Source organism: Cnephaeus nilssonii (assembly GCF_951640355.1).
Source record: "Cnephaeus nilssonii genome assembly, chromosome: 3".
Lineage (NCBI taxonomy): Eukaryota > Metazoa > Chordata > Mammalia > Chiroptera > Vespertilionidae > Cnephaeus > Cnephaeus nilssonii.
The window spans coordinates 53,680,422-53,692,919 of NC_137074.1; the positions used below are offsets into that span (position 1 = coordinate 53,680,422).

The 12,498-nt window shown below is 40.0% G+C and overlaps 1 protein-coding gene across 1 annotated transcript in view; it reads left to right on the forward strand.

Annotated features, from left to right (window-relative positions):
- Positions 1-9,911, forward strand: part of FYTTD1 (forty-two-three domain containing 1) — a 38,307-nt gene extending 28,396 nt beyond the window's left edge. Inside the window, exons 5-9 of the mRNA XM_079766423.1 lie at positions 980-1,076; positions 1,862-1,923; positions 3,372-3,446; positions 4,548-4,674; positions 7,469-9,911. Coding sequence (XP_079622549.1) covers positions 980-1,076; positions 1,862-1,923; positions 3,372-3,446; positions 4,548-4,674; positions 7,469-7,567 — 460 coding nt within the window. The 3' untranslated portion in view covers positions 7,568-9,911. The remainder of the gene's footprint in view (positions 1-979; positions 1,077-1,861; positions 1,924-3,371; positions 3,447-4,547; positions 4,675-7,468) is intronic.
- The last annotated feature ends 2,587 nt before the right edge of the window (positions 9,912-12,498 follow it).

The following is a 12,498-nucleotide window of genomic DNA, read 5'->3' on the forward strand; positions in this document are numbered from 1 at the left end:
ATATGTAAAGGTTTTTAAGTGAGAAAGGAAAACTGAAAAAGATGCTATTTTTCAAGATTTTCTTTTTAGCTCTAGCAGGTTTGGCTCAGTGGGCCTGTGAACTAAAGGGTCCCAGGTTCGATTCTGATCAAGGGTACATGCCAGGTTACGAACTCAATCCCTAGTATGGGGCATGCAGGAGGCAGCTGATCAATTATTCTCTCTCATCATTGATGTTACTCTCTCTCTCTCCCTCTCCCTTCCTCTCTGAAATCAATAAAAAAAAATATTGGAAAAAAAAAGATTTTATTTTCAGTCAATTTGACTATGATGTGCCTAGGTGTGATTTTCTTTGTATTAACCCTGTAAATAAATCTTTCACCAATTTTTTAAAAAATATATTTTATTGATTTTTTTATAGAGTGGAAGAGAGAGGGATTGAGAGTTAGAAACATCGATGAGCTGCCTCTTGCACACCCCCTACTGGGGATGTGCCCGCAACCAAGGTACATGCCCTTGACCGGAATCGAACCTGGGACCCTTGAGTCCGCAGGCCGACGCTCTATCCACTGAGCCAAACCAGTTTCGGCTCACCAAATTTTTTAATACATATTTTTATTGATTTCAGAGAGGAAGGGGGAGAGAGAGAGAGAGAGAGAGAAACATCAGTGATGAGAGAGAATCATTGATAGGCTGCCTCCTGCACACCCCCTACTGGGGATCGAACCCACAACCAGGGCATGTGCCCTGACCTGGAATCGAACCTGTGACCTCCCGGTTCATAGGTCGATGCCCAACCAGTGAGCCATGCCAGCCGGACCAGAGGGAGATATTTGTAAATCAAATCTCAATAGTTTCTGATAAATTCAGAGTCTTTATATTTAGTGTATTCTCACATTTTTAGGCAATGAATTAAACTGTTTTTGCTTATTGTTTTCTCAGGATATTTGAATGTTGTTAAATGGCTGAGACTATTCATGCATATATGTTTTCATTGCAGAAATAACATCCCAACCAATTATCCCAGGAGTGTAAATAAATTAAGTCATCAGAAAGACACTCGTCAAGCAACTTTTCTTTTCAGAAGAGGCCTGAAGGTATAAAAACCCTTGGTTGTGTTTTCTTTTTACCCAAACAAAGGATCCTGAACATCTATCTTTAGTAATCCTCAATCATAGGGATGGCCCATGGTTGAAGTGTAGGGGTTGGGTTTGGATATGGAGAACATGACATTAGATTAGTTCCTCCCTGCCCCCAATTCTCTCTTGTTGTCCTTAATAACACCATCTATCTATAATAATAAAAGTGTAATATGCAAATCGACCAAACGCCCAAATAGCAGAACAGCCGTCACTGGTGCCAGGCCAGCCAAGGCGGGTGCGATGCAATTGGTTGGGGGGGGGGCTCTGCCTTTGCCCCACAGTTGCCCCACAGAGGGAGGCCCAGGCCACCAGCCAGTGGAGCGGTAGATCAGGGCTGGGGGGGCCTCCGCGATGGGGGGCTCTGCAATTGATCTCCCCAAAGAGGGAGGCCAGGCCACCGACCAGCAGGTGGACAGGGCCTCCCTCTGCGGGGCGATGGGTCATGGGGCTCCCAGACTGCCAGAGGGCGCAGGCCGTGTTGAGGGACACCCCCCCCCAGTGCACGGATTTCATGCACTGGGCCTCTAGACTTACAAGAATTTAACTTGTTATGTAGGAATAAACCTGTTTTTACTACTTGTTCTAATGCAGAACCCTAACAAAGAGGTGTTGCCAGAATAGTCATATGCCCCTCCTACATTCATATACATATCTTAATGGGTTATAAAGTTTGGAGGATAGTTCTTTGCGTTCAAATACTCTGCTTTCTGTGGGATCTACTGCTTTTTTTCCCCCTTCAGGTTCAGGCCCAGTTGAACACAGAACAACTGCTAGATGATGTAGTAGCAAAGAGAACTCGTCAGTAAGTTTCAATTTGTTTTTCAAGGTGTCATTTCAGAACTCCGAGAATACTAGCTACCCAAATTACTTTGTGCCCTAGTCCAAAAGAAATTAAATGAGACCTAAAGTAAATTAACCATTGAGCCCAAAATAAACCATTTTTTGCTCTTTTTCCTCCCAAAATCTTTTGTATTTTCACATGTCAGTGTATAAAAGTTTTAGCACCAAATACATTTCTCTATTTTTAATTTTTATTAAGCTCCATTTTAATGAAACATTCCTTTATTTTCTATAACTGCTTTTATACAAATGAATCTATTCAGGGAATAAATAGAAGAAAATACAGGAGAGCTTTAAAATTTGTAAACCCTTAAGAACAATAGAATATTTTCTTTTTTCACATATTTTTTCCCCATTACCCCTATTAAGGTTTAAAAAAATTTTTTTTGGTCAGAATTGCACTTCCCAAGTATGACTTACAACATTCTAGTTCTATCAGTATGATCAAGTTTTGAGATTAAACTATTTGTAGCTACTTTTTAGAAAACAAAACATGGTCATGGTATGATGCCAACCAATATGGGGTATGATTTGAGTATAAGGAAACTATTTCAACTTGATGTTGGCAGTATTCTTTTGCACAGGAGACACGACATTGGTAACCATAAGGAAGAAAATAATCATAGCTTATTTGCTTCTACATGAATAATATTTAACATAATTATAATATAAATACTGTTCATTTGTTTTGAACTTTGAGAATCAACCTATGGAACAAAGCACAAAATTCTTAATTTGGTAACAGAATATAATGTAAATGTCTGATTCTTATTAACATAAATATAGAAGTAGAGCTGACAAAAAGTGGGAGGTACAAAGTGGGAGAAGAGGTGGAAGGAAGGAATAGAGGGACTACTATTCTTTTATATTAAGAATAGTAGTCCCTCTATTCTTAGAGGAGGGGAGGTTATCAAGCGATACTACTGAAAGAAAGATGTTTATGTATATTTAAAGCTATGATGGAAGTAAAGTAGTGATATCGCCATCAAAATATTTAGAATTAGGTAGAGAAACTAAAGAATAGTGATGAGGGAACATATGTATTACTTCCAAAAATAAAGATTTAAAAAAATAAATAAAACATGCTTATGCAAAATTTGTTGATTAAAAATATATATATTACACAAGCATCTTGTTTAATGAATTGGAGGGAACCAGCAAAGCAGTAAAAACAGGAAAGGTTAAAAGTACTGCCTCTAGGGAACAAGAAGGGGAAAAATAGTGGGGTGAAAGACGGTTACGTTTCATTAAAAACCTTTTTGTAGTTGATTTTTTAATGTGCATATATTTGTTACACTGAAAAATATTTAATAAAGCATCCAGTTCCTACACCCAAGATGCTGTATTTTTAAAAAGGTAAGAAAAAGTAATGGCTATATTCTAATGAAGTTTTTGGTATTTTGAAACTAGATGGCGGACTTCCACCACAAATGGAGGAATTTTAACTGTATCCATTGATAACCCTGGAGCAGTGCAGTGCCCAGTGTAAGTCTTTTCTTTATTTTGCAGAAATTATAATCTCTCAGTATATAAAATAATAGAAAACTACTGGATTCCTGCTCGGAGTGTGATGTCCAAGTTAGGATAAACTGAGACAAGGATAAAAGTAATACTTGATGTACAAAATAGAAATAAAATAGTATAAAAGTAAAAGCGCCTTTGATTCCTGGTTCTACAGCCCCAAGGTAACCACTCTTAACAATATTTTTATTTTAAAAGTTTGGTGCATGGTCCTGACTGGTGTGGCTCAGTTGGTTGAGCGCGTTGTTCTATGCATCAAGATGTTGCTCGTTTGATTCCCAGTCAGGGCACATGCCCAGGTTGCGGCTCAATTCCCAGTAAGGGGGGTTGTGTAGGAGGCAGCCCATCGATGTTTCTCTGTCATTAATGTTCTCTCTCTCTCTCTCTCTCTCTCTCTCTCTCTCTCTCTCTCTCTCTCTCTCTCTCTCTCTGTCTCCCTCTCTCTAAAATCAATAAAAACATTTTAAATAAATAAAAGTTTATAAAAAATGTTAGATACATCTATTTTACTGTGTAATAGTAAATGAGATAATACTATACCTATTTGCTCCCTTCCTCCCAGTATATTTTAAAGTACCTTTTTAAAAAAAAGTACTTTCTTTTTAAAAGTCATAGTGTGTTCTTTTATCTAGTTAACCCTAATTTAGTTAACCATTCCATTATATTTATTGCATTATAAACTTTCTAAACTTATGGAGTTTTTGCTCTATGTAGCCATTTTAATGACTGAAATGGAAGAAAGAATATAAGATAGGTCTTTAATAAGACTTCAGAGGTTGTTTTATTTTAGTAGAAGACCAGGACTTGGAAATCACTAATCATTCCAAATTGTTGAAAAGTTTATAGTTCTACTTAAAGAGGTAGTCTATGAGTGACTATATATATTTTATTCTCTAGATTAGTCAGTCAAAAACCATACCTTTTTTTGTAAACACAAATAAAATAGTCGCCCTAATATATTTGAACATGTGTACAAGTCAAGATGGCTTTATGTACTAAATGATTTTATTTTTCTTCTTTTGATTGTTAAGTTGACCTAATTTCATTTTAATCTTTTTCTAATAGAACTCAGAAACCACAATTAACTCGTACTGCTGTACCCTCATTCTTGGCAAAACGGGAGCAATCTGATGTAAAGAAAGTCCCTAAAGGTGTTCCCCTGCAATTTGATATAAATAGTGTTGGAAAACAGGTAAATTTTTCCCCCTGTTATTTCTTTGGGCCATTCACTGATAATATTTTAGTTAACAAATGTTGTATAATGAATTAAATAGAGGGTCCTAAGTCTCCTCAACCTTATAAATCTACTGATTTATCTACTTCTGTCTCTATAGGCTTGCCTATTTTGGACATTTCATAATACACTAGAGGCCCAGTGTATAAAATTCATGTATGGGGGTGTGGGTGTCCCTCAGCCCAGCCTGCACCCTCTCCAATCTGGAACCCCTCGGGGGATGTCCGACTGCCGGTTTAGGCCCGATCCCTGCTAAACCGGCAGTCAGACATCCCTCTCACAATCTGGGACTGCTGGCTCCCAGCTGCTCACCTGCCTGATTGCCCCTAACCGTTTCTGCCTGCCAGCATGATAACCCCCTAACCACTCCCTTGCCAGCCTGATCGATGCCTAACTGCTCCCCTGCCAACCCAATCGCCCCCAACTGCCCTCCCCTGCTGGCCTGGTCGCTCCCAACTGCCCTCCCCTGCAGGCCCGGTTGCCCCCAACTGCCCTCCCTTGCAGGCCCAGTCCTCCCCAACTGCCCTCCCCTGCAGGCCCGGTTGCCCCCAACTGCCCTCCCCTGCTGGCCCAGTCGCCCCCAGCTGCCCTACTGGTCCAGTCGCCCCTAACTGTTCTCCCCTGCTGGCCTGGTCACCCCTAACTGCCCTCCCCTGCTGGCCTGATTGCCCACAACTGCCCTCCCCTGCCAGCCATCTTGTGACCACATAGGGGCAGCCATCTTGTGCGAGGGCATGACGGTCAATTTGCATATTACCTCTTTATTATATAGGATGCTCTTTTGTGGCTGGCTTCTTTTACCAGCATAGTATTTTCAAGGTTCACTCATAGTGTATCAATATTTCATTTCTTTAATTTATATATATAAAAGCCTAAGCGACCATTACAACCAAACAACCGGTCAACCTGTCGCTATGACATGCACTGACCACCAGGGGGCAGACGCTCAACACAGGAGCTGCCCCCTGGTGGTCAGTGCGTTCCCACGGCCAACCTCCCACAGTCCCTCCCCCCAGCCGGCCAACCTCCTGTGACCCTTCCCCCCAACCGGCCAACCTCCCACGGCCCCTCCCCCCAGCCAGCCCCAATCGCCCCATTCGGAATCTCCTGATTGGCCCCAATCGGCTCTGATCAGAACTGGGCAAGATACCCCAATCGCCAGCCAGGCTGAGGGACCCTACCCATGCACGAATTTATGCACTGGGCCTCTAGTCTATAATAATAATCTATAATAATAAAAGCATAATATGCTAATTAGACCGGACAGCCAAACAACCTTCCAGATATCGTCCTGGACAAAGCCAGGGCTGTGAGGGCCAAGCCTCTTGCACGAATTTCATGCATTTGGCCTCTAGTTGCTGAATAATGTTCCATCTTATGGATATGGCATATTTTATTCATTTATCAGTTAATGTCCATTTGTGTTGTTTCCATATGTTTGCTATTGTGAATAATGCTCCTTTGAACGTTTACAAGTTTTGGTATGAGTTTACGTTTTCATTTCTCCTTGGTTAATACCTAAGAATGGAATTGCTAGGTCACCTTATAACTCAAGGTTTAATTTTTTGAATAACTGCCAGACTGTTTTCCAGAAGTGGCTACACTATTTTACATTGCTACCAGCATGTATGAGGGTTCTAAATTTCTTCACATCCTCACCAACACTTACTATCTTCATTTGCATATATACATATGAAGCCATCCAAATGCAAGGTGGTATATCTCACGTGGTTTTGATAATTTGTGTAGTAACCTAGAATCTTGTGATCTTGCTTAAAATTTGCTTATTTTTGTAATTTTGTCGATTACTTAGGATTTTCTATGTAAACAAATTATGTCATTCTACAAATTCCTTTCCAGTCCTTAAACCTTTTCTTTTTCTTATTTGTTATAATGGCTAGCCTTCAGTACAATGTTGAATAGAAGTGGTGAGAGCATGTATGCCTGCCTTGTCCCCAGGCTTGAGGAGAAAGCATTAAATGTTTCACCATTGAGTATGATGTTAGCAGTAGGTTTTTAGTTGATTCTGTGTATCAGATTTAGGGAATTTTTTTCTATTCATAATTTGCTGAGTGGGTGTTGGATTTTGTCAAATGCTTTTTTGTATCTATTGACATAAAAAAAATCTCTGGAATTGAAGGTATGAAGTATAGACAAATATTTGACCAAATTTATTTTGCTTATTTTTACTTTATTTTTTCATTGTTGTTACTTTTCTTTCAGAAGTGGTGAATATAATTTGGGTGTACTTTTTGTTGTTAATCAAAAACCAGATTTTGATTTGATTTGAGAATATTTCAAAAATTCAAGAACTCAAATTCAAGAAAATTTATTTCAAAATATTCACAAGACTAAACAACTTCTTTTACCAGAGGCATCACTAGAATTGATGGCAATGTTTGCAGAGCCTAAAAATAATTCAGATAGAGAAATCTTTGGGTGTATGACTTGTAGGCATTATAGTATAGGTGTTCTATGTATAATGTAGGCATTACAGTGGTTAGGAGATAGAGATTCTGAGTTAAACTTCCTGGTTTAAATTTTGGAACATCCAAGTAGGCGAGTTAACTAACTTCTCAAAACATCACTAAATTCACCTGTTTTAAATGGTTTTTGTTAGAATTAAAGTTCATACATATAAATATTCAGGAAATGCTAGCTATTATTACTATGAATTACCATTATTATCACATTATTTCAAAGTAAATATGGCTTACAGTCAAGTTATTAATTTTTGTTTTGTTTTTTCCAGACAGGGATGACTTTGAATGAGCGATTTGGAATCCTAAAGGAACAAAGATCCACTCTCACATTCAACAAAGGAGGAAGCCGCTTTGTAACCGTGGGATAGAACCCATCTTAAAGGGACTTTTGAGTGATGACTCTGTTAAAAAAGTTGAATTGCTTGAAGAGTTTATCACAGAAATTCAAGAAACTTTATTTCAAAATATTCACAAGGCTAAATACTCCTTTTATTTTTGAAGTTTTTTTTTAACATGTATAAATAATGCCCTGAAAGAATAGCAGGGAATATGCTTATCTGTTGTTAAAGATTTCTTGGTTGAGCCAGATGGAACAATTCTCTAGTTGACTTCTTTGGTTCCTCATACAGCAGAAAGACAGAAAGACAAAAATTATTTTTATGATAGTGGTATTTAGGATCTCATCTCCTTTGCCCACTTTTTGTACTTTGCCATGGTAAATCTTGGTCTTCAGAAATATGAGTAGGTCCTTTTGTTCCTGTCCCTTATCCTTTAATAGTGTTGTTGTAATAAGTGCAGTTGACTTCCTTCATTAGAGATATTTAAAAACTTAGAATTCTACTTTTGGGTTTTAAGATTTATGGGAAGATTTGGAACTTGGTTCATTTTTCAGATAGTGTTAGGGCCTAACAGTTAGGCTAATGCTCCAGAGTTATAAATCTTTAAAGTTGAAATTTTAACAAGAAAGGTGACTCTAGCATAAGTCTCAGTTTAAAATGTTGCTCTTTGAAGGCAATAAATGCATTGTTTACAGAGATGCCTAATAGAGCCTTGGAGGAGAAAGTCCAATGTAAAAATCTGACAATTTTTGTAAGTAAATGAAGAAAGCATGAGAGGAAGTAGCAGGTTGAAGGCAGGTTACTGTGGTGAAAAACTTTAAAACCCAGGTCATAGGTATACTGTTTGGATTTAGTGTAGTCTTGAGTCTAGTGTTCACAAAGAGTTTTTCAGGTGATACTTAGAAAAATTATAATTATTAAAGTGGATTGAGTCCCTTAGATATTTTGATGATAAAATTAAAAGCTATAAAGTCCTATACTCTTCTTATTCGAAAAGTTAAATTTTATAGGCATTAAACTTGCTAAATTAAACAGTATATAGACCCAAAAACAAAAATATACTTGTATATGTCACAAAGAAAAAAATGCAAAGTGATAATATACTTATGTTGTAACCTTGTTTTATACCTTTCACTCTGACTTGCATAAAATTGAGGCATTTATGGTGAGAAAAATATTATTTCCCCCCACACTCTCGAGGGATAGGAGGAGTTAGTCAGTTGTGCCAAGCTAGTGCTAAGAGTCCTCAGATTGTTGTATACTACAAGTTACAGTATAATGCCAAAATGCTACAAAATATCCAGTTATATATTTAGTCATTTTGAAGATTAATCTTTTGGTTTGATATAATATTAAAGCTTCTAAGTAGGTGTTAGTTTCCTTCCCTAGAGTGTATTATTAGTGTTGGTTTTCCCTGTTTAAAAACAAAACGTTAAGTTATGGCTCCTGCCTGCCTTGCATTGTATACTATACTAGACTTCATTATTGTCTCCCATGCTCCTTGGGTTACTTGGTTTATGCTAGCCACGGAAAGCTCTCAGAAACAATTTCATGCTTCTACCAAAGAATTAAATCTGATCCTTAATATCTGGTATTTTGCCAGTAAGTCTACTGATAAGGGATTATTGGAAGCCAGTTACACAATTTGAAAATAAACTTTAGTCTCTCCTTAGGCCAATGCCTCACTCATTGCAAAACATTTTTGCAAGGATAAATGCTTAGATTTGATTCATTAACAATACATTTTAGATTGGTTTAGAATTACCAGTAGTTTATTTTAAAGCCAAGGATAAACAACTGAGCAGTTTGCTGTCTTTAGAACAGTTTGTGAAAATATGGTATAAAGATGTTTTCATTTTCTTGTTATTTTAAATATTGTACAGAGCTATTATTAATGCATTTTTTGGGTAAACTTTAAAAATTGCCCCAAGTATTGACATTAAGTACATCAAACCACAACACAGTATTGTTGGTATATTAAACTTTTGCTCTCCATGCATCTGTAATTTCATTTTCTTTTTAAATATAAAATTTTGCTTTTGTTACAACTAAATTAAAATTCTTCAGTGCTAATATGTTATATATAAACAAAAGAGTATGCTTTGTTGGAGGAAATTTTTCTTTCTTAGAATGTGGTTGTTGTCATCCTTTTTCGGTTCTTAAAGTTTTATTTTTTAAATAAGATGCAACTTAAAATTTCCTTTGCATCAAGGTGTATGCAAAACATTGATGCAGTGCATCACAAAATGAAAGTTTATATTTAATGAGGAGATGCTTTACACTGTACTTTTTAGTGTTTTTTGGAAAAGTTACATTTAGATCTATTCTGAAGCTGTTCATTTTTAACAAATAAAATGTTACAGGTCTCACATGATTTATTCTTAGCTGTAAAAATTGAGTTGTGGTTTTTAGATTGTACTATGTAACAAAAAACTTGGTAAGAATTATATTTATAATTTTTAGGGTTTAAAAAGCTACATGCCAAACTAAATTGGTAAATCAATCTAGACTCATAATGCATTTCTGTAACTGCCTTTTAACCATTTTATTCATAGCTCCAACAGGAAGTAGCCAGGAGTTGAAATAGAAAATCAAATTTACTTAAAATGCAGACTTTTAGGCTAAATGAGCCTATAGAGCATTCAGTTCAACCCCTCTATTTACATCTTAGTTAAGTGAGACACAGCTTTTCAAGACTTGTGTGTAGCAGTCACTTTTTGAGCTTAGATCTTTTTTTTTTTTTTTAATATATATTTTATTGATTTTTTTTTTACAGAGAGGAAGGGAGAGGGATAGAGAGCTAGAAACATCGATGAGAGAGAAACATCCACCAGCTGCCTCCTGCACACCCCCTACCCAGGATGTGCCTGCAACCAATGTACATGCCCTTGACCGGATCGAACCTGGGACCTTTCAGTCCACAGACCGACGCTCTATCCACTGAGCCAAACCAGTTTCAGCTTGAGCTTAGATCTTTTAATTCTCAGTTTCTAATAAACTGCTCCTGTGAATTGAATACCCATAGAAAATAGTGGAATGGTGTGAGCTTGTCCAATATCTAAAAAGTGGCAATATTTTAGCATTTGTAGCATGATAAGTAAATCTACTAGTGATGATTTTGAGACTTCATTATTTTGGTATTCAAGTTATGTAGACGGACATATTAGAAAAAGTCAATGTTTCTAATCTATATAAAAAGGCAGCTACCGTAAAGACCATTAACAACCTAACAACTGGTCGCTATGACACCCACTGTGGCCAGTGAACCAGCCCAACATGGGGTGGGGCCGGCGGCCAACCTCATGGCCCCTACCCCCTGCTGGCCTGCCCCTGATCAGACTCTCCCACCCCAATCAAGAGCCGGGCCTGCTGGCCAAACGCCCCCTCCCTTCCCCTCTGGCCAGCCGTGCCCCCATCAGCCTGCCCCACCACAATAGGCCCGCCCCTGATCACACCCCCCACCCCAATAGGAGGTGGGGCTGGGCCGCCAAACTCCTGCAGCCCTTCCCCTCATCCGGCCATGCCCCCGATGGACCCCTCCACCCCAATCAGGGGCAGGGCTGGCTGGCTAACCACCCATGGTTCCTCCCCCAAGGCCGCTGGCCCCTGATTGGCAACCCCCACGAACCCCATTCAGGGACGGGCCAGCCGGCCCACCACCCACAGCCCCTCCATATGGCCGGCCATGCTCCCAATCAGCCCCCCAACCCCAGTTGGGGGCAAGGCCTGCCAGCCAATTGCCCTCGGCCCCTTCCCCAGCTGGTCCAGCCCTGATCGGGCCCTGATCCAGACAGGCCGGCTGGCCAACCTCCTGCTATCTCTTCCTCCTGACAGGCACAGCCCCCATCCGCCCTGATTGGGGCCAGCCGGACCCCACCCGTGCACAAATTTGTGCACTGGGCCTCTAATTTTTTTAATATGCATAAACTTGATAATTTTAATTATAAGCAAATCATAAAATACTTCTGAATATGAAGACAATAGGCTTCATTGTCCAGTGGTTATTTTTGTTATACCTATATCTATCTATCTATCTATCTATCTATCTATCTATCTATCCATCCATCCATCCATCCATCCTATATAATAAAAGGCTAATATGCAAATATACTGAATGGCGGAACAACTGGAATAACCAAACAACTGAACAAACGGTCGCTATGACATGTGCTGGCCACCAGGGGGCGTGTGTGGAACATGGCAGGCTTCAGCTGTGGCGGGATGGTGGAACAGGTGAGCGGGGGCACCAGACCAAGATGGGGTGCAGTTTGCTGCCATCAGGGTGAGCCTCTGGTGGTTACTGAAAATTCTTTGCTCCTGCGCACCGTGGTCCCGCCCAGGGCTTGCACTGGCTGCCAGCGCCAGCCCTGCTTGCACCCACAGCCGGTGCCGGAGCCGCTGCTTGCACCCGCTGCCGGTGCCCACTGCTGGTGCCTGGTGCCAGTCCCGATCACCGGTTCCAATCTCTCGGCGCCATCAACAGGTATGAGCGGTGGCTGCCGACCCTGATAGCCCCTGAGGGCTTCTCCATCTCCCCCTGCTCCTGAGGGGTGATCGGGGCAGCAGCTGCCGCTTGCACCTGCTGCTGGCACCGGCCCCCAATCGCTCCACACCTTCAGCAGGTGTTAGTGAGGCTGGCTCTGTCAGTGCATGGGAGTGCCAGCAGTGGGAGCAGGGCTGCTGGCAGACGGGGTGGGTGGGTGGGGCATGTGGCAGGAGGTGCCAGGCAGGGGGTGCGAGGATGGGCTGAAACCCGCCCCTGTGCCTACTGCAGCCTCACGGCCCACAGTTCCTTTCAAGGTGCACGAATTCGTGCACTGAGCCCCTAGTATTTGTGTGTGTGTGTGTACATATATATATATAATTTTGCTGTCAATAGCTTTATAATTCACACAACATACACAGTGTAGGGTAATTTCTGTTCTTATTTCTATTTAAGGAGAGAGAAAAATAGCTGACTT